The sequence below is a fragment of the Coregonus clupeaformis genome, chromosome 35, assembly GCF_020615455.1.
Source record: "Coregonus clupeaformis isolate EN_2021a chromosome 35, ASM2061545v1, whole genome shotgun sequence".
Lineage (NCBI taxonomy): Eukaryota > Metazoa > Chordata > Actinopteri > Salmoniformes > Salmonidae > Coregonus > Coregonus clupeaformis.
In genome coordinates, this window is record NC_059226.1 from 14,742,130 (window position 1) to 14,765,055 (window position 22,926).

Genomic DNA, 22,926 nt, shown 5'->3' on the forward strand with positions numbered 1-22,926 from the left:
CGATATCTCCGTCTCTTCCTCATGCGAATGACGGGGATTTGGGCCTTGTCGGGTGTCTGTAGGATATCCTTCGCGGCCGCCTCGTTGAAGAAAAATTATTAGTCCAATAAGAGGTGAGTAATCGCTGTCCTGATATCCAAAAGCTCTTTTTGGTTATAAGAGACGATGGCAGAAACATTATGTACAAAATAAATTACAAATAACGCGGAAAAACACACACAATAGTACAATTGGTTAGAGGGCTGTAAAACGGCAGCCATCTTCTCCGGCGCCATTTTTCCTGTAGTGCAAATGTGATAGACAACAGGTGGAAATGATAGGCAATTAGCAAGACACCCCCAATAAAGGACTGGTTTTGCAGGTGGTGACCACAGACCTCTTCTCAGTTCCTATGCTTCCTGGCTGATGTTTTGGTCACTTTTGAATGCTGGCGGTGCTTTCACTCTAGTGGTAGCATGAGACGGAGTCTTCAACCCACACAAGTGGCTCAGGTAGTGCAGCTCATCCAGGATGGCACATCAATGCGAGCTGTGGCAAGAAGGTTTGCTGTGTCTGTCAGCGTAGTGTCCAGAGCATGGAGGCACTACCAGGAGACAGGCCAGGAGACGTGGAGGAGGCCGTAGGAGGGCAACTACCCAGCAGCAGGACTGCTACCTCCGCCTTTGTGCAAGGAGGAACAGGAGGAGCACTGCCAGAGCCCTGCAAAATGACCTCCAGCAGGCCACAAATGTGCATGTGTCTGCTCAAACGGTCAGAAACAGACTCCATGAGGGTGGTATGAGGGCCCGACGTCCACAGGTGGGGGTTGTGCTTACAGCCCAACATCGTGCAGGATGTTTGGCATTTGCCAGAGAACACCAAGATTGGCAAATTCGCCACTGGCGCCCTGTGCTCTTCACAGATGAAAGTAGGTTCACACTGAGCACGTGACAGAGTCTGGAGACGCCGTGGAGAACGTTCTGCTGCCTGCAACATCCTCCAGCATGGCCGTTTTGGTGGTGGGTCAGTCATGGTGTGGGGTGACATTTCTTTGGGGGGCCGCACAGCCCTCCATGTGCTCGCCAGAGGTAGCCTGACTGCCATTAGGTACCGAGATGAGATCCTCAGACCCCTTGTGAGACCATATGCTGGTGCGGTTGGCCCTGGGTTCCTCCTAATGCAAGACAATGCTAGACCTCATGTGGCTGGAGTGTGTCAGCAGTTCCTGCAAGAGGAAGGCATTGATGCTATGGACCGCCCATTCCCCAGACCTGAATCCAATTGAGCACATCTGGGACATCATGTCTCGCTCCATCCACCAATGCCACATTGCACCACAGACTGTCCAGGAGTTGGCGGATGCTTTAGTCCAGGTCTGGGAGGAGATCCCTCAGGAGACCATCCGCCACCTCATCAGGAGCATGCCCAGGCGTTGTAGGGAGGTCATACAGGCACGTGGAGGCCACACACACTACTGAGCCTCATTTTGACTTGTTTTAAGGACATTACATCAAAGTTGGATCAGCCTGTAGTGTGGTTTTCCACTTTAATTTTGAGTGTGACTCCAAATCCAGACCTCCATGGGTTGATACATTTGATTTCCATTGATAATTTTTGTGTCATTTTGTTGTCAGCACATTCAACTATGTAAAGAAAAAAGTATTTAATAAGATTATTTCATTCATTCAGTTCTAGGATGTGTTATTTTAGTGTTCCCTTTATTTTTTTGAGCAGTGTATAAAGAAATGCGTGTCGGATACATGGTGCCGGCATATCTCTATCTTTTTCTCGGTCGCTCTAGGCTAGGCCTCAGCTTCTCCTCCTTTATATTTATATTTTAAATATTAGTATCATACAGTGGACGCCTATATGCATGCAATGCCCTGATACATTTAGCGCTCAAATCTCTGACAGCTGAACCATGAGGTGTACAATTATTGTTTTAGGAAAGTAAAAACCAATAAAACAATAGGCTATACAGTTTTGAATTTTCTACACATCGAAATACAACAAATCATTTTTTTTGTAATTTGTTATAGGCAGTTTTTAAGGACAAGTTAACTGTGGATCATTTGGCCAATATCGCTTGTTTATTGTTGGCGCTGGCAGCGCCCGGTCTGAGTTTTCTTTCTCTCTCTCTTTCTACTCTCGTGTTCCGAACGGACTGTCCTCGGGTCCATTCGGAACGGGTCTCTGTTTAAAAAACATGTATTTATGAGTATCGGGTCCGAACGGACTGTACACGGATCCATTTCGGAACGTTAAGACCTCTACTCTGAGTTATTGGATGTGAGTTAGTGGCATATGGTCACTACTGACTTCTGACTGGCTGTGAGTTAATGCTCACTGGTGACTGTCTATCACTGCTCTCTGGTTATTGGCTAGCGGCAACTACTTAGTGGTGATGGTGATGAGTGTGTCAGTATTGGCTAGTGGTAGCCTGGCGGGTAGGAGCGTTGGGCCAGTAACTTAAAGGTTGCTGGATCGAATCCCCGAGCTGACAAGGTAAAATCTGTCCATCTGCCCTGAGCAAGGCAGTTAACCCACTGTTCCCCGGGCGCCGATGACGTGGATGTCGATTAAGGCAGCCCCCCGCACCTCTCTGATTCAGAGGGGTTGGGTTAAATGTGGAAGACACATTTCAGTTGAATGCGTTCAGTTGTACAACTGACTAGGTATCCCCCTTTCCCATTTATTACTTAACTATTTCTGCTTACACAGTGGGTCAGTGTTTCAGTGCTAAAGACTCACGTGAGAACATAAACATGCATACAGACATGCGCTCACACGCACGCACACAGATACCCACACACACACACCAATCCATTGAGTTTAGTTTGCAGAAAGGGTTTGGAATGAAGACGATCGGGTTAGGACTGAAGACGTGCACTTCTGTTCGAGTTCTGAATGCTTTAGAGATTAAGGAGATATCTAATGTGGAGTTAGAAATGGAGTTTGTCCTTTATACTTATGGAATCACGTACCTGAAGGTCACATTATCTTTTTCTTCTTGAGTTGTATGTATTTATTGAGGTAGGGAGAGGAGACAGGAAAGGTAGAATAGATTGCGAGTAAGAAGGGTCAGATTTGGTATATGTGTGCCGGTTTCACAACACTAACCGTTGGACTACACAGGCCACATCATTCTTATGACAGAACAAGGACATTGAGGATGGAGGTTTTCAGACATGCTGTACATACCGGTACACACTGTGATCCTATGTATAGCGTATGAGGGGTGTGTGTTTGCGTGCTGGTTCCTCAACTAGGCCAACCATGATGTTCTGCTGTGTAGAAATGGTTGCATTCATGTATATGTTGTGTGTGTGTGTGTGTGTGTGTATGTATGTCCCCCATGCGTTAGTTTAAGTGTGATGCTCGTCTTACCCCTTGTGTGACCCCTCTATTTGTGTGGGGACTGTGTGTTCTCAACCATAGTTACAATCCATGGGATGAAGTTGTGTGTGCGTGTGGGGGTCTGTGTTCGCTCTGCCACTCCTGACTTTCCCCTGACACACGTTTTAGATGATATATTACATGTATGATCAGTTAAGTTCCTCTCAAAGGGATCCTGTGATGTTTGATCCATTCAAATAGCGTGCGTGTGTTAGAGGTTGACACGGGACTGAAAATTCATTCCTGTCCCGTATTATCCTGTCATTTTTGTACCCCTACTGTCCTTATCCCACGACAGTTCTATAACCGCAGAACTTTCCTGTTCTTTCAGATTAAAAGCACATTTTTTGGCGCAGAAATCAGAAATAACTTCCTTCATTAGCTTCTAATCTGTCTGTCCCCACTCTGTGTGGGAGTAGCCATAGCAACTGCTCCCTTTGCCTGCTGCTCAGCGCTCACGAGACTGTTGCCTGCATAGTACACACAGCTGATAACAACCACATTACGACATTTTGGCAATGAAGGCAGCCCTTCTACTTACCCAGTCGGATGAATTTATGGACATGTGCAATTTAGTGTATCTCTGCGTGCATCTGAGGTCAAGTAGTGACTGGCTACATTTGGAGCGAGGTGCGAGAGTGCGCCTACAGACGCGGGAGGGGGAAATTGTATTTTTATTAAGCAAACTATCTTAGGCCTACTGCCCGTTCCTGTGGAATGTCGATCCTGTCCTGTCCTGTCCTGTACCGAATTTGACTCTAGAACTTCATTCCCGTTCCTGCTGGAATCCTGCGGGGCCTGCTACACCCACAGAAGTCCTGTTCCTGTGTCAGCCTCTGGTGTGTGTGTCTGTGTTTGCTTACATGTGTGTTTTGCATGTGCGTGAGTTTTGCGCGTGTGTGTGAGTGGTTTGCATATACAGTAGGGTCTGAAATGATTGACACCCTTGATAAAGGTGAGCAGAAATAACTGTATAATAATTACTGAGCTATATTGTTGCTCTCAAAACAAGTAGTCTTTTTTTTCTCAAAGATAGGGGTCAACATTATTGACACCCCTGTTTTCAATACCTTTCAATACCTCACCTTGTGAGGGTAACTGTACAGAGCCTTTTCTAAAATGTTTTATGAGTTGGAGAACACATTCGGAGGGATTTTAGTCCATTCATTCAAACAGAATCCTTCTAGATCCTTCGTCTGCGCTTATGGACTTCAATTCAAACCACAGGTTTTCAATAGATTTGAAATCCAGAAACTGAGGAAAATGTTGATTTTGTGGCCAAAGAGCTCTATTTTCATGTCATCCAACAAATGTAAACGCCTGGAGTTTGCTAAACTGCATTGGCACTTGGATTGGAACCGCTGCTTTGGTCAGATAACATGAAAATAGAGCTCTTTGGCCATGCACACCAGTGGTAGGTTTGGTGTCAAAATGAGAATCCATGAGCAGAAAAGAACCCCATACCTACTGTAAAATATGGTGGTGGATCTTTGATGTTATGGGGCTATTTTGCTTCCACTGGTCCTGGGGCCCTTGTTAAGGTCAACGGCATCAAGAACTTTACCCAGTACCAGTATTTTTGCCAAATACCTGGTTGTCTCTGCCAGGAGGCTGACACTTGGCCGCAAGTGGATCTTCCAGCAAGACAATAACCCCAAACACTAATCAAAATCCACAAAGAAATGGTTAATTGGCCTGTAATTTTCTCTGAGCAATTGTGTTAGTTTAAAATAATATAATTTCCTACTTTTATTGAGCATACAATATAGCTCAGTATTTGAATTATTTAATACATATTTGCTCATCTTTATCAAGTGTGTCATCGGTGGGCATTTTCCGTTTATTTCCCTATAATTCTACATATTATCGGGAATATACTTGAATCGCCACCAATTCGTCGACACCCAGTGGGTGATTTAATGCTCACGCACAATGTTCGTTATGGTGTGTCTTGATCTTAAGGCCTCCCCTATACTCCATTTTCCATTTGATTCCGCACCCCCGTCTTCTATGGTGTCTCTCCTCTGTGATTGGCTGTAAAGTAACTGACAAACTGATCAAAGGGTTTGGTCACAGCATGTAATATATGCACACATCTATATTCACACTGGAAGATCAAGTAGTTCGTCAAGGATGTACAGACTCGTCTCTTCTCCTAATACTGGCAGGTTCATGTATTCTGATGCAGCCAGTGTTGGTCACATACTATACATTTATGACCTCCCACTTCTTAATGTATACTCTCTCTTGTGTGGGCATGCCTTCTTTTCATCTCTCAATATAGCTGTCTCTGTGGCTATTTCCCTCTCCTCTCTCACACACCCTGATGTACTGGTATACACACAAGCCCATGATTAAATTAAGGAGTGCATGGCTATGTAAAGGGGACCTGTGGGATTTAACCTACTTAGTAGGGTGTTTAATAATGTATGAGTGAGATTGAAAGCGGCATGCACAACGAGGTATCTTCATCCGCTTCCTCTCGCTTTGATCTAGCCCTTCTCCCCGTCTCTCTTTCCCCCTTTCTCGCCATCACTCTCTCCCCCTCTGTGTCCTTTGAACGTGTTCTATCCAGTGCATTGTGCTAAAGCTCAGGGTAGAGCCCGCTGAAGCTCAAATTCCCAGGTGGGATCTGTGAGCGGCAAGAGGGATGTAGCCGTTTCTGATGTATCGTATTCCTTCTCAAGGAAGGATGGATGGGTTGGTATATGGATGGATTGGTGAATGGATATTTGATTAATTTGAGCATGACAGCCATATGTACCTAATACAGGAGCTGCTGGATTTCACTACATCTTGTTCTGTTTTCCTGTTCTGTTCCTACTTCATCATGTTTTAGAGTCTTGATAAAAATGATCTGGTGCATTTATAACGGCAGTCTTGTATTTATCCCAGACCTTCACTCAGTCTCTCTAAAAGGCCTCTTTCTCTCTCCCTCTCCTCCCCTCCTCTCCTCACCCGTCAAACACAAACATGTCTGAAAGCCTGCTGGTGTTTGGCTGTTTTACGACAGGGCCCAGCTGCCCAGAGCCCTGTGCCTGCCTGTGTTTGTGTGGGGCCGACTTCACAAGGGGGGCCTGACGCTGGTGCAGCACTTTGCAGGAGATCACACATACGCATGCACACACACTCACACTCCTGTCGTTCGGAGGACTTCACAAGGTGCGGCCTGATGGCAGAGGGAGATGCACTTTGCAGGAGATCTATAAAGGTCCCAGTAGTTAAAACGAGGCCCCTGACCCTGTAAAAACGGGCCCTTGTGCACCCAACACCCCCTCACTGGGGCCAGGGCAGAACAAATGCCTCTCAGACAGCTACAGACAGATGAGGGAGGGAGGGAGGAAAAAGCCACTCAAATGATGTTTTCAACGTTCAGACCTCTCCAGTCCAGACTCCAAAGAACAGTAAACGCTTCACTCCTTTGGTATGTCAATGTCAGATGGGTGAAAGAGATGGAAGCAAAGCTGTCAGTAGTGCACTACAATTATAGTGCATAGTAGTGGATGGTGTTACAGAGATATATTATAGCCAGTTGCGACAGTATGTAGCAAAGCAAGGGGTTTTGGATTTATATAAGGCATGTTGTACAACATCCGCATTGAAAGGCAGAGCTAGGTTACTCTTCCCTCCTCTCTTGGCAGGTTGCATAAGCTCCTCTCAGTCTCCTGTTTATTTTGAGGAGCGAAGAGAGCGGTTCAGATGGACTTCATTAATGAGCCTCAGCGTCTCTGATGATGATTCACCCCACAAGGGGAGGCGGGAGGCAGGGGGGAGAGAGCAGGAGGCGGGGGAGAGAGAGAAGGGGGGAGCCGTGCTCCTAGTTGAAAACGTTAGCGTTAACAAGTTCACTAGAGAGGACCCGGGCTCTGTTTTCCCACGCTGTCTACAAAAACCAACGCTACGCCACTGAATATGCATCTGAACCCCTGTCTCTCTGTCTCTGAATATGCAGCAGTGAGGGAATCTCTATCTAACCCTTGTCTCTCGCTGTATGTCTGTCTGTCTCTTTCTCTCTCTGTCTGTCTGTCTCTCTGTTTCTGAAGGAGGAAGATTGCCAGTCTGCCACAGGTGCGTTACCGAGACTGAAAGTGAATCACCACGGCGATAGGGGTTGACCAGGGGCAAGCCATGTTACGGTGACAACTAGAACCAGCCATCATCATAACAATCCTCCTCCTCCTCCCTGTCGTGTTGTTGTATGAGCTCTGCTGAGTCACTGAAGAGAGAAAAGCTGTCATCATCCAATCCTCCCAAGGCTGAGAAGTCTATCCAATCCTGAACAAGGGTTCCATTGGTGCCAGATGATTCTGCCTAGCGACCTCCCTTAGTATTATGTAATTGCTGTTTCATTCAAGGTATAAAGCTTAGAGAGAGGTAGAGTAGGCCACTATCTCACATCAAGGCAGAGGACCAGCCTTTGGAAGAAAATAGCCTATATGTCCTTGGATTCAAAGTTTCTCTGAAGCATCCAACTGGAACGTCAACGGAACCTAACAGCTCCATTTCACACACCTACACAAATACACACACACACACAGACACCGTTGTCGTCCGCCGTCATCCACCGCCACTTGTTAATTGGATTACGTCGTAATCAGAGCGTGAGGTTGGGGATGTAGACCGCCGTCACCACGGATACCTACAGGAGACTCTTTGGACTCAGCTCAAGGTCTGCCGAGCAGAACATGGCGGGCAAGGGTAACCCCTGTCACCCCCTGGGGGGGCCAGGGAGTGCGGGGGGCCCCACTGTCTCTGTGGGGGGCTTCCCCATGCCCCACTACTCCTACTTCTTCCCCCACATGCTGGGGGGGCTGTCCCCTCCCACCCTCTCCGGACTGCCCGTCAGTGGATACAGCACCCCGTCGCCAGCCAGTAAGTACCCAATCACACTACAGTATTCTGTTGTTGGTGTATGTTGACATTGGTGGTTGATTTAGAAGGGTGATCAGGTACTGCTGAATGGCAGAAAACATTTTTTTTGTATTGTGTTTATGCTGGTGGTTGATTGGTTGAGTCTGATGGCACATAGACTGACTTGATCCTAAATCAGCATTTGAAGTTTGACGTAAAGTTGGATCAATTCTTTAAAAATGCAGGAAGTTCAAAATGAGCTACACAAGTTTTAACTCGACCTTGGCTGTTGGGCTGTGTACTCTAAACACTTTCCAGCAACTCCTGTGTTATGTATAAATGGCTGTCACGCTAAATTACTTAACCAGATCAAAGTGGAGTGGAGTCTATATAGAACTGGATTCCACATTAGAGGTTTGGTTGGTGTGGAACATAGCCTTGACTAGTTACTCCTGGCGATCTGGATCCCAGCCAGTTGTCATGCGGCGACGTGTGGAACTGAGCGAGCGGATTGGTCTGATCTAAATGAGGCAGCTCGAATAACCAACTGAATGTTCCTGGGCACAATGCCTTAGGAGGTGTGTGTGTGTGTGTCCTCGTTTGAACTGGCGGGTGGGCGCTCTCTCTGGGTCTGTGTGTACGTGTGTTTTCATGCGTTAATGGAGGAGGTTTGTGTCTGTCTGTGTGTCTGATTTGTGAAGACAGAGAATAAGGTGTGGTTTCTCTGACTGTAGTAGCACTCTTGAAGCAGTTGTAGTTCACCTGGAGTTAGGAAATATTGACAGGTAGGAGGAGGATGTGATATGGGACCACCCACCCATTCTACAAACATTATTTGATAAAGGTCTCATTTATCAACGTTAACGTTAATATTCAGTTAGCAAGGATAATGAAGCCCCTTCACTGAAACGGTACCCATTCTACCAATAAACTGTCCAATCACAGCAAAGCTTACATCCGCTCTGTCCCAGCATGCCTTGCTGGTTGGAATTCCGACCCCCTTTCTACTCCTCTTCCTCTCCGCCCTCTCCTCTTCTCCGCTCCCATGTCCGTATGGGGAAAAAGTTCAAACATCTAATGTCTCTGTCCGTCCACCCACCATGTCTCTCCCTCGTGGCTTCCATTCCCCAGATCCAGGCTGGAGGTCAGTCGGGAGGCTGCTACGGACAGACAGACAGACAGACAGTGGAGCCTTGAGTACAACAGCCTGTCAGAGCAGAGGGGCTCCCTGTGTGTATGTGTGTGCGTGTGCGTGTGTGTGTGTGCGTGTGTGAGTGTGCGTATGTGAGGAGACAGAGTGTGTTCTTCTGCCTGGCTGGCTGTTGAGCATGCTCCTCTCTTGGTTCTGAGAGACTAATCCACAGCTCCTGCATAGTGTTAGCTGACAAACAGCCCTCCATCGCCGCCAGGGGCAAATTTTTACACAGCCCCCCCGCCACGCTTGGAGATGGCCTGGGTGAGCTGTCATGCGAGACGGGGGCTCACCGGAGATGAGAGGAGCTGGTGGGGAATGGAGCGACTGTGATATAGACAGCCCGCTTGCTGTGTTTGAGGAAGCACTGACGGGGGAGAGGGGGTGAGAAGCAGCAGTGGCGTGTGCTATATAGAGACGTGCCTTATCGTTTGAAGAGGTAGCGTGAGGCAAAGCAGCCTGTGTGTGAAGAGAAGATGGAGGATGTGCTTCCCCCCTTGCCTCTTTTTGACATGTTGTTGAAGAGACCCTGTCACTCAAAGCCTCTACTCTGTCCCTAGAAAGTTTGTTCCACATGCTAATTGTGTTTCACATGGGTATGCCACCTCATGGACATATCACAGATTCACACCCTCTGCATAAACCACACCTCAAACGTATTACTCAAGAATATGTGAAATTGTGGACGTGCCTCTCAAACCCTAGCCGCTCCTCCTCCTAATCTTCCTCCTCATATTACTCCTCATCTTCCTCCTCATATTCATCTTCCTCATCCTCATCTTCCTCTTCCTCCTCCTCATCTTCCTCTTCCTCCTCCTCATCTTCCTCATCTTCCTCCTCCTCATCTTCCTCTATCTCTTCCTCTTCCTCCTCCTCCTCTCACCCCCCCATGCTATCCCGAGGACAGTAGTTATGTCATGTATATTGCACTAAGTTATACAATTTCCTGTCAGCGTTATTGGTTAAAGCTGGGATTAAGGTTTTATTTCCTAGTAAACTGGGATAAAATTATACAATTCCAGGGACATGCCAGCCGAGCGGAGGCCGTTTACATCACATCTAACCCCTCTGCCCCTCTCTCTCTCTTATTCTGTCTCCCCTTGTAACCGTGGAGATCATCCCCGATTCGCCTCAACAGGACAAGGAGCGATAACGCTACCCCCGCAAAACACTCCATGACAAAAACCCACACCTCCGACCAAACCCCCCACCCCCACCTCCTCTTCCTCCTCCTCCCCTCCTGCCATTCCCAGCCCTGCGGTGATAGCATGCACTTTAAAGTGGGCTAATTGAATGCAAGGGAAGGGCTGGCTGGCTGTGGAGGTTGTGTACTGTACTCCAGGTCCAGACCCCAGTGGGACTAGAGAACGGTTAGCGTGCTAATTACCGATAAGGCCTAGCTGATGTGCTCAGGCTGGGATTAGTTGGAGCAGTAAGCAGTGGCAGAGCTGGATCAGCTAGCCCCAGGGTATTCCCTCTTTCAACACAGCTCATCTTCTCGCTCTCTCGCTCTCTCTCTCTCTCCTCCCTCTCTTTCATCACTCCTTACCCTCTTCCTACCCTCTTCCACATGGCTCATCATCTCTCTCTCTCTCTCTCTCCTCACTTATTTTTTTCTCTTCGCTCTACTTGCAAAGCAGCTTGTATTCTCTCACACTATCTCTCCCTCTCTTTCTTTCATCACTTCTTTCGTTCGACTTTCCTTTGACATCTTTTTCATCACTTATTTCGTTCTACTCAGTAGTTCTCTGTGATCCCAGTGTAAGGCTCAGCCGAGGGCCAGGGGTAGCGAACGCCATGCAGCTGTGGTGGCGCCAAACGCCCTGTGGTTACTACAGGGTTCTGTGTTCTCTGAGTGATGTCAGGAGATATGAGTTGTGTGTGTGTGTGTGTGTTGTGTTTGCCAGATAGGAAGCTGCCAGAGCAACACCAAACACTGCCTGATGCCTCCAGACAGCCCTGTGAGGTTAAACAGGCTTTGTTTTTGAGCCTGTGGTGCTGTTGCCAAATGTGTGATCTGCCTTCTAGTCTTTTTTACTGTCGATAGGCTTTTGTAACTATATGTGTTACGAGGGTGTTTCCCAGAAAGCTGTTTGAACATATACAAGATCTGTTGCAGAGAGACTTTGATCATGGTCATTTGTTCTACCACTTAGTCATGTAGTGATGGTTCCAATGGTGGTGTGACGTCAGTGCCGGTACAGCCGACCCCACATGACAGCAGGCATGAAGTCAGCCAGCTCTGCCTCCCAGAGGGATCTTCCACCACAATGGTAGAACGGGACCCAGGGGCAGTTAGCTAAGGCCGGGTGGGTGCATGTGTTGTGGGGGGGAGGTGGGGTCATCAGCCCTATTTCATCATCTCCACCATCACCACTACCCGCATGGCACAGTCCACATGGATGGCACTGCACCCCTCCCCCATGAACTACTGTATACCACCCCAGATGGAGCTTTTATCCTGAATCAGACTGGCAGGCGTTGCAGCTACGCTCCTTTCTATACGCTGCTCTTGTTTTATGCTAATCAGCTCTCCCTTCAGTTTTCAAAGGAGGGAGTTGTCCCTATAATCCGGGATGGCTCCATTTCGATTTCGTCACCCTTCCCCCCCCCCATCATCCCCCTCCAGAAATACCAGAGTTAAATATAGACTGCCACATTATTAAGCCACAAAGCGTCCCATGTTGAGTACTATACTCCCCCCCCCCAACAAACACCCACACCCACCAGCTTCCTCTCCCCTCAAACACCCTCTCCTCTCGCCCTCCCTTCACTGACACCACACATATGCCTGCAGCGATGCGGCAAAGAGTTGAAAGTACTGTTCACATTCTTTTCGCTGCTGGTTGAGTTGGTTCATTTTGTTGTTGTGGTCTCTTTCCTCACACATAAACCAACACAAAGTCTGATTACTAACACCGACAAGCTTGTTGTTGATAGGCTGACCTGCCATGATATGGTACGTTATACATTTAAATATGAAAGAAGACGTATGACCATGATGCAAGTCTGCCTTTGTTTAGTATGTTTTGCCATGTTTAAATTGGATTTAGTGACTACTGCAAAAAATATAATAATGGTCATAATAATAATATATTTAATTTATAACATGCTTTTCATTGAAAAGAACTATCTCAAAGTGCTACAGTGCATTAAAATGAATAAAAACTAAAGATGTAGACAAATAAGGACACAACTAGACAGAGAACACTGCTGACTCTACAAGTGTCCCATCTGAGCCATAACACAACTTTGTGCTGTGTATCCTAACCACTTCCCAGCAACATTTGGTAACACTGCTTATGAATGCGGTAACTATGGGTTAATGTAGAAATATCACCCTGATACAGTCGACCTTGCCATGTTTACCTCCATTTCTTTGTCTCTCCTTCCCTCCCTCTTCTCTCCTCCTCTCTGCTCACCCTGGTGTGAAGGGAGACGGTGTATTATCGCTGTTAACGGCCTCCCAGGTCCCACTGATACAGACACCTACTTAACACACACGAACGGACGCACACACACACACACACACACACCCTGCCTCGGAGGTCCCGCTGATCCAAACACCTACTTAACGCAGCGAGCACTTCGTTAACCCCACCCTCCACCCCCGGTCGTTCGATTCAACTTCCCTCTTCCATCCCCCTTTAATCTGCTCAGCGTTCAATGTATCAACGCTCCCACATGCAGCTAGATTACAGCACAACCCTATGGGCCCTGGTCAAAATTAGTGCACTACGTAGGGAATAGGGTGCTTTTTGGGTCGCATCCTTTCACAAGTGTGTTACAGCCCTTACAGAGTGTTTTCAAATTATTAAAGCAATTTTCTGCACTGATTTGACTTGTTTTGTAGTTCGTTCTAGTGTGACCGATGGGGTTCAACCCTAGGACTCTAAGTGTGGTCACTGAACCACCTCTGTAACAATAGATATTGGCTTATGTGTTCATTTTATTATCAAGATAGAATTGCTGGAAAGAAGATAAAGACAGCATTTCTTAGAGGACAATGAAAGTAAATAAAAAAAGCGTCTTTATTGTTACAATTTAAAACCAACGCTGGAATTGGTTTTACTTGTAACAATAACAACACTCTTCCAAGAGCTGCTGAATCTCCTCTCTACTTCAGTTTGGTCCTCCATTCATGCACCTTGGTTGGTAGCGGCAGTGCTTCCTTCCCTTTACACGTACAAACAGACATTATTGAAAGTAAAGATGCCAAGTGGTTGACAAGGTCTGGTCCTTAGACTGGATAGGCGTGTTTTCAACCCTGTCTGACAGGCCTGATGTATGTCTGCAAACAGTTTCGTCCTCGCTCCTTCTGAAGGTGTGAGTTGGCTCTGGCATTGCAGTTCCACTCGAGGCAGTCAATTTCTGGCACAACAGAGGTGTTGGAGAGCTGTCCACACGCACGTACACACACACTCTGTCTCTCTCTGTCTCTTTCTCTCTCTCTCCTGTCTCTTTCTCTCTCTCTCCTGTCTCTTTCTCTCTCTCTCCTGTCTCTTTCTCTCTCTCTCCTGTCTCTTTCTCTCTCTCTCCTGTCTCTTTCTCTCTCTCTCCTGTCTCTTTCTCTCTCTTTCTCTCTCTCTATCCTGTCTCTCTCTCTCTCCTGTCTCTCTCCTGTCTCTTTCTCTTTCTTTCTCTCTCTCTCTCTCTCCTGTCTCTTTCTCTTTCTCTCTCTTTCTCTCTCTTTCTCTCTCTCTCTCCTGTCTCTCTCCTGTCTCTTTCTCTTTCTCTCTCTCTGTCCTGTCTCTCTCTCTCTCTGTCCTGTCTCTCTCTCTCTCTCTCTCTCTCTCTCTCTCTCTCTCTCTCTCTCTCTCTCTCTCTCTCTCTCTCTCTCTCTCTCTCTCTCTCTCTCTCTCTCTCTCTCTCTCTCTCTCTCTCTCTCTCTCTCTCTCTCTCTCTCTCTCTCTCTCTCTCTCTCTCTCTCTCTCTCTCGCTCATGTCTCTCAGTGGCTGTCTGTATGACTGTACGTCTCATATCGTCATGGTGTTTTACAGTGTTGCGTTGTGTGTCGGGAGCTGCCAGTCCCTGTGTTCCTGTCCACATCACCACAGTGATCGTCTCTGACCAAGCTCCATTTTGATTGGTCCACATTTGGCAGGCACCAACTGGGATATGCCCAACCGGTGTTTGTGTTCTTGAGAGTTGCTGTGACGTCTACGTCGACTCGCAGAACATTCACCACTAATCGCTGCCAAAGGCTGTATGGCGCATGTTGAAGACAAGGATAATCGTTTTAATTGGAGGGGAATAACTCTGACAAGTTTGGGGATTTTCTCGATCACAGTTTTAAGTGTTAGTTACATGCTGACCGCACCACTCGTGTTGCAAAATAAATGTACACAGGTTATTCAATCATTTCATCTAAACTGCTTGTGCGCGTCAACGAGCGTCTGCGTAGCCTGGCGCTAAAATATAACTTAGTTCTATTTTTGACGCGTGACGCGCTGCAAGTCCCGCCTCTCCCATCTCCTCATTGGTTTTTAAGAGCATATACCCACGTGTGTGGTTGAAAGATGAACTGAGGCCCACACTCCAGTCCAGTTGGTGGTAATGCACCTTAAAGTTGTTTGCCAGTCCACAGAAGAATACTACTACTACTACTACTGAAGGAGGAGAGATTACTAGAAACTAACTAGGTTTCCCCTTTTATCTGTGGATTAAATGTCGGAGTAGAGAACACACAATTTTGTGTGACTCAAAATGGGTCCAAATTCTACAACGATCCAGAAAAAAGGACCTTGTGATTTTCAGGTCAAATAACAACCCAATGTTTATATCCCATGACAATTTAACTAGCAACAGCAAGCTAGCTTGCTAAATGTCCATGAATGTTTCACGTGTTTCGACCTGTCCCCAAATTAATATAGTTGGTTCAGAGTTCGTTTTGATATTTCAGCCTTCGTGTCCTGATCGCATCTGGTGTGGATGGACAAAATCAACATGTGGACGCACACGCGTGCCCGGTCTAGACATTAAACCCTAAGTTCTCGTAGTGTGAGCACATTTGATGATATTTGCTCTGTCGTTGTACGTAGCTCTGACGGAATCCGCTGTGTCATCCTGAACGTGTCTGACGATATTCACTCTGTCGTCGTTTGCTTACTTTTGACCTTATCTCCTCTGTCATCTCTTTCACATCTGTTAAAGTTGCCTGATGGTGTTCTAAAAAAGTGGGCCTGTTGTCTATCACCCTATTCCCTATATAGTGCACTACTTTTGACCATGCACTACTTTTGACCAAAAGTGCACAAAATTGGGAATAGGGTGCCATTTGAGATGCACACCTGGCTAGGGTGCTGTGTCTGTTTGTTGACGGAGCTGATGTAGATCGTTGTAGCTGGCCGGAGCTCATTGGCTAGGGATGTTAAGGGTTGCTATGGAGCGGATAAAGGTTGTTATGGTTACTGTTGCAGCACTGGTTAACTGATTCAGGTTGTTGTGGCTGTTCTTATGTTGTGACTGGTTTAGGTTAGTCATTGTGATGACTTCTCTTTCCATAGTGTTGTTTACTTGACTTTGTTACTTGTTTTAGAGCTTATGGAGGACCGTGTGAAACGTCACTTGGCAAACTTGACTGACATTTTGCAAAGGTGTGAGGGATGGAACTTCATCCATTATAGGCCTATCTAAATTCAGATAGGCCTATCAATTTATAATACTTAGCACAATGATAATGACAGTAATTTGAGAATAAGTAGTTCAGACAAACTTCAAACCTCCAAGTACTGTAAACTTCAAACAGACTTAATCATTGTGGTGCTCATCACATGACTGTCTGACTGAGACTTCAAAGCAAACCAAGCCCAATGGTGCAACGACTGCAGCCGCTGACATAATAGGTACCTATTGCCAACTGATATTTGGATCACACACACACACACACACACACACACACACACACACACACACACACACACACATTACCTTTGCGTTGAGCCTCAGTCTGCTGTCCTGGGGTGGGACGGTGAAGGGGGGGGGGGAGTGGAGGGGTGCAGGAGAGGCCCCTGGAAGGAGACAAGGAGGCGACCTTGGAGCCCCCAGGCATCTTAAATCAAACAGGGTCAGGCGTGCCCTTCACACAATAATCTTTCCTTTGGGTCTTATATTTTGCCTCCTCTATGACTGTCTGCCGGCGCCTCCTTCCCCTCTCTTCTTTTCATCTTTTCTTGTTTTACTGTCTGCAGACAGACTGCTTGGTCCTCTTGCATTGCAAGGCTCCAGATCTATCGATCTGTCTGTGTAGGCCTATGTCCTGTGGCCCTGCAGTTTTTAGGAGTGCCCTAGTAGGCGAGTGCTCTGTGCGACAACTTAGCACATCAAGTTGACCTTTTTAGAAGTTCGTTTGACATGGCGTCACCACCTCTACAGCAAAGAATGTTTGGTCGTAATTCCCCATATCTTGACAGAGATCCCTTGTCTGTGGAGGGATGGACGGATGGTAGTCAAAGGGAGATGGGCGCTGGGCACTGACAACAGGCCAAAAGGCTGTACAGTCACTTGGAAAGACCCCTAAGCCCATGGTGAAGAATCTAAACCGACAGTTGTGGTGTGGATCATAATCTGTGCATAATCTCTGTTGTCTCAAAGCTGGGTCACGTCCAAGGAAAAGGAGAAGGAGGGCCTTTAGTTCCCATCCAGAACCCTCAGAGGGGTAGAGATGGAGAGAGAAGGGGTGTCTTGAAGGAGGGACGGAATGACACGCAGGGAGGGAGGGGGTAAATGGAACAAATGATGGGGAGGGAGGGAGGAGGGTCAGTGATGGAGAGAATGAAAGGAGTGATGGTTGTAATAATAATAATAATAATACGCCATTTAGCAGACGCTTTTATCCAAAGCGACTTACAGTCATGTGTGCATACATTTTTACGTATGGGTGGTCCCGGGGATCAAACCCACAACCCTGGCGTTACAAGCGCCATGCTCTACCAATTGAGGGAAGGAGGGACTGAGGGAGGGGGATGGAGAGGGAGAAGGGGTGTCTTGAAGGAGGGACGGAAGGACACGCAGGGAGGGAGGGGGTAAATGGAACAAATGATGGAGAAGGCGGAGGGAGGGAGGAGGGTCAGTGATTGAGAGAATGAAGGGAGTGATGGTTGTCTTGACTGAGGGAGGGGGATGGAGAGGGATGAGGGGATGAGGGTGAGCCTGTTAAAGTAGGCTATGATGGGAGTGTGGCTGCATGGCGGGTGATAAAAGCCTGTTAAAGGGACTTGACCGCTTTTACTGCCTAACTGCCTGTCCTCTGATCACTTACACACACGACCTTCAGGACTCTATCTGATGAGAAACGCTTTAGACCACTCTGCATTAGAGGTGTATGTTTTTTGTGTGATTGTCTTTCAAAAACTGTGTGTGTGTTTGACCCTTGGGGGAAGTGTGTGTGTGTGTGGGTTGGTTCTTTGTCCGTCTATACAGATACGGTCCAATATATTGATACACTTGCATGATTCACACTTTTTTTCACGATAAAATACGTTGAAATTGAAAAACATTTGCTATTTACACGTGTGTTTGTTTGCTTTACAACTGCACAGGACCAAATTTCTTTTTAAATCAAAAGTGAAAATACGATTTTTCACTTCAAAGTAAAGAAATGGCCTGGACTAAATCATTCAAAATTCTAATTAATTTGGTTGGATGCAATGATTCTCGTTTACTGTGTAATTTATTTCACCTATGGTAGATTGCAGGTGCTTACAAAAATAAAACTTCTACCAGTTTTGAAAATAAAAAACGGAACACTCCACTCCATTCTAAAGTGCAAAGTTGCCAATATATTTGACAGCATCTGTATAGTGTGTGTGTGTGCGTGTCTTTCAGTGCATTTATGTCTATGGAACAGTAGTGTGTGTGTGTGTGTGTGTGTGTGTGTATGTGCACACCTTGCCAATGGAGAAACACCCTTCCAGTGTGACAGTGTTAAAAGCCCAGCTGTGTCATAGAGGGAGAGATGGAGGAAGAGGGGAGAGAGAGAAAGATGGAGAGACGGAGAGATCCCAAGGGATTCGGCTGAGGGACAAACGCTGCTCTTCTTTCATAATGGCCTGTCAAGTCCAAGACTCCTAATTGGTCTGTTTAGACGGCACGTGCCAGAAGGCTGGACAGCTGGTTTGATTTAACCATAACTGCCTTCATTAGAATGTCGGACGACAAGGTTTTTGGTGTATCTGTCAGTCTGTCTTAAAACAGGCGAGGATAGGTGTATATCCAAGTCCAATTCCTCTTTGTCTTTCACGTTGATGTAGCCAACATGATGTCACACAGCGCTATCTGTGTGAGAGTGTTTTTGTTCATTGCAAACTGTCTGGACAGTTGCTATGGTGTGGCTTTGTCTAGTAGCCTCTGGTGTTTTGGAAGACATTAATGAATGTAGAAGTTTGCTTTCAACCATTATAGACCTATGAAACACTGAGGGGAGAGAGAACATTCAACAAGTCCCCTCTCTCTATTTCTCTCTCGCGCTCTCTCTCTCTCTCTCTCTCTCTCTCTCTCTCTCTCTCTCTCTCTCTCTCTCTCTCTCTCTCTCTCTCTCTCTCTCTCTCTCTCTCTCTCTCTCTCTCTCTCTCTCTCTCTCTCTCTCTCTCTCTCTCTCTCTCTCTCTCTCTCTCTCTCTCTCTCTCTCTCTATTTCTCTATTTCTCTCTCTCTCTCTCTCTCTCTCTCTCTCTCTCTCTCTCTCTCTCTCTCTCTCTCTCTCTCTCTCTCTCTCTCTCTCTCTCTCTCTCTCTCTCTCTAGCTCTCATTATGGCCCTTTTGTGAAATTCCAGTATTTAATTTTTTTTTTTTAATCACCATGGTTATGGGTATTCATAACTCTCCTTCAATCCCACTGAATGGGATGTTATTGGACCTAGAGCCTGTGCATAGTTCGTTTTTATATTGAAATATAACAACCTTCAAACTGGAGCCTAGTTATTCAATGGCAGCATTGACGCACTTTGGAGATAATTTTTATTTGCAAGAAAATTGTAAGATGATGGAGCTGGAGAATTCTATGAAGAGGTCCTATCATATGAAACTCAAGTGGCCATGTTAATAAGGCCTAAGGACTCTACCTTCCCTGTTCCACTCTCATTCCCTCTCTATAGAATGTTTTTTAATATCTTGAAGGCCACTGCTAGCATAAAAGACACGGTCCTTGTGTAAGTTTGTCTCAGATCAGTGTCCTCTTTTCCTCCTCAGACTGCCTCATCATTTTTTTCCTTTCATTTCCTCTGCCTCTCTCTTTCGGTCTGTCGTTCTTTCTGAAAGCGAATTACTAAGAGAGCTCTCTGAGTGGTGCTTGTCTGTGGTGACGTGCTTCCTGGTCTTATTTAAGATGTTGATTTGTCCCTGTTTAGTGTGCGAACATGTGTGCACGTGTTTGTTTGCATGGTTGTAGTGCGTGTGTGCGTATACCTGTGTTTGTGTGTGGGCGCAGGTTTTTAGGTTGTAGTGTTCCCCTCCCCAACCACCACCAGGCCTTGATCCACTCTCTCTCAACATACACATGCTCTCCCCCCCCTCTCCACTGGCAATAAATAACTTAATAAGCACAGTGAGCCATAAATGCTCTTTTTTTTATCAGTGGTGTAGGTAGCGGAAAAGAGGAGGATGGAGGGAGGAGGTGAAGGAGCAGAGAGAGAAGGAGGGGTGAGAAAGTGTTAACTTGTTTCTCTATCATTGGAAGGTTCGGGGAAAAATGATGTCTGTGACATGCCTTTTCCAGGGTCGTCTAGGGTTTAGGAAACCTATACTGAACGAAAATATAAACGCAACATGCAACAATTTCAAAGATTTTACTGAGTTACAGTTCAGATAAGGAAATCAGTCAATTGAAATAAATTCATTAGGCCCCAATCTATGGATTTCACAGATTTTTTTTTTATTTTTTTTATTTCACCTTTATTTAACCAGGTAAGCCAGTTTTGAGTTAGAGTGAAATACAGATATACATCTGTTGGTCACAGATACCTTAAAAAAAATATATACCTCACAATGGGCCTCCATAGCTTATGCTTGCCCATATCATAACCCCACCGCCACCATGGGGCACTCTGTTCACAATGTTGACATCAGCAAACCGCTCGCCCACACAACACCATACATGTAGTCTGCGGTTTTGAGGCCAGTTGGACATTTTCTAAAACGACGGTGGCGGCTTATGGTAGAGAAATGAACATTCAATTCTCTGGCAACAGCTCTGGTGGACATTCCAGCAGTCACCATGCCAATTTCACTCTAACTCAAAACTTGAGACATCTGTGGCATTGTGTTGTGACAAAACTGAACATTTTAGTTTTTTATTGTCCCCAGCACAAGGTGCACCTGTGTAATGATCATGCTGTTTAATCAGCTTCTTGATATGCCACACCTGTCAGGTGGATGGATTATCTTGGCAAAGGAGAAATGCTCACTAACAGGGATGTAAACAAATTTGTGCACAACATTTTAGAGAAATAAGCTTTTTGTGCATCTGGAACATTTCTGGAATCTTTTATTTTAGCTCATACAACATGGGACCAACACTTTACATGTTGCGTTTATATTTTTGTTCAGTGTATTTTGACTTGTTGCCAAATATGTTGCTCATGAGGATTAGATTGCCAAGAACTGATTGTGCATTTCATTAAACTTTTGCAATCAGAGCTGTTGAAAGCAGTTATTGGCGGCTTCATCTTTGGTGTGTGACGGGGTGACTGTGTGTGTAGGGTGAGGGGGGAGCGAGCTAGTTAGCTGTGTCACATGGTCAGCTGCGGCTGACTAGATGACTGACTGGCTGACTGGCTGACTAGATGACTGACTGGCTGACTAGATGACTGACTGGCTGACTAGATGACTGACTGGCTGACAAGATGACTGACTGGCTGACTAGATGACTGGCTGACTGGCTGACTAGATGACTGGCTGACTGGCTGACTAGATGACTGACTGGCTGACTAGATGACTGACTGGCTGACTGGCTGACTAGATGACTGACTGGCTGACAAGATGACTGACTGGCTGACAAGATGACTGACTGGCTGACTGGCTGACTAGATGACTGACTGGCTGACAAGATGACTGACTGGCTGACAAGATGACTGACTGGCTGACAAGATGACTGACTGGCTGACTAGATGACTGGCTGACTGGCTGACTAGATGACTGACTGGCTGACTAGATGACTGACTGGCTGACTAGATGACTGACTGACTGGCTGACAAGATGACTGACTGGCTGACTAGATGACTGACTGACTGACTAGATGACTGACTGGCTGACTAGATGACTGACTGACTGGCTGACTAGATGACTGACTGACTGGCTGACTAGATGACTGACTGGCTGACTAGATGACTGACTGGCTGACTAGATGACTGACCGGCTGACTAGATGACTGACTGGCTGACTAGATGACTGACTGGCTGACTAGATGACTGACTGGCTGACTAGATGACTGACTGACTGACTAGATGACTGACTGGCTGACTGGCTGACTAGATGACTGACTGACTGGCTGACTAGATGACTGACTGGCTGACTAGATGACTGACTGGCTGACTAGATGACTGACTGGCTGACTAGATGACTGACTGGCTGACTAGATGACTGACTGGCTGACTGGCTGACTAGATGACTGACTGACTGGCTGACTAGATGACTGACTGACTGGCTGACTAGATGACTGACTGGCTGACTAGATGACTGACTGGCTGACTAGATGACTGACTGGCTGACTAGATGACTGACTGGCTGACTAGATGACTGACTGACTGGCTGACTAGATGACTGACTGACTGGCTGACTAGATGACTGACTGGCTGACTAGATGACTGACTGGCTGACTAGATGACTGACTGACTGACTAGATGACTGACTGGCTGACTAGATGACTGACTGGCTGACTAGATGACTGACTGGCTGACTAGATGACTGACTGGCTGACTGGCTGACTGACTGGCTGACTAGATGACTGACTGACTGGCTGACTAGATGGCTGACAAGATGACTGACTGGCTGACTAGATGACTGACTGACTGACTGGCTGACTGACTGGCTGACTAGATGACTGACTGGCTGACTAGATGACTGACTGGCTGACTAGATGACTGACTGACTGACTAGATGACTGACTGGCTGACTAGATGACTGACTGACTGGCTGACTAGATGACTGACTGGCTGACTAGATGACTGACTGGCTGACTAGATGACTGACTGACTGGCTGACTAGATGGCTGACTGGCTGACTAGATGACTGACTGACTGGCTGACAAGATGACTGACTGACTGGCTGACTGGCCTCTTGCTATTCCTGTTCCAAAGACTCAAACAGCCTGGACGTCCTGCTACAACCCACCTGGACCCTACAAACACAGGGACACGCACACACACACGCAGAGAGAGACACACATACAGAGAGGCAAAGAATGCAAATTGGTGGTGTGCACACACACACAGTCCAATAATACATTATTTGTAGTTACATGCAGGGGCTAACACACACACACACACATTCACTGTTCCCAGCAGTGAGATGTA

At 46.6% G+C, this 22,926-nt stretch overlaps 1 protein-coding gene across 1 annotated transcript in view; it reads left to right on the forward strand.

Annotated features, from left to right (window-relative positions):
- Positions 1 to 22,926, forward strand: part of LOC121550468 (retinoic acid receptor alpha-like) — a 196,554-nt gene that overhangs the window by 95,551 nt on the left and 78,077 nt on the right. The window contains exon 3 of the mRNA XM_045210867.1: positions 7,419 to 8,247. Within this exon, the coding sequence (XP_045066802.1) occupies positions 8,061 to 8,247 (187 nt within the window). The 5' untranslated portion in view covers positions 7,419 to 8,060. The remainder of the gene's footprint in view (positions 1 to 7,418; positions 8,248 to 22,926) is intronic.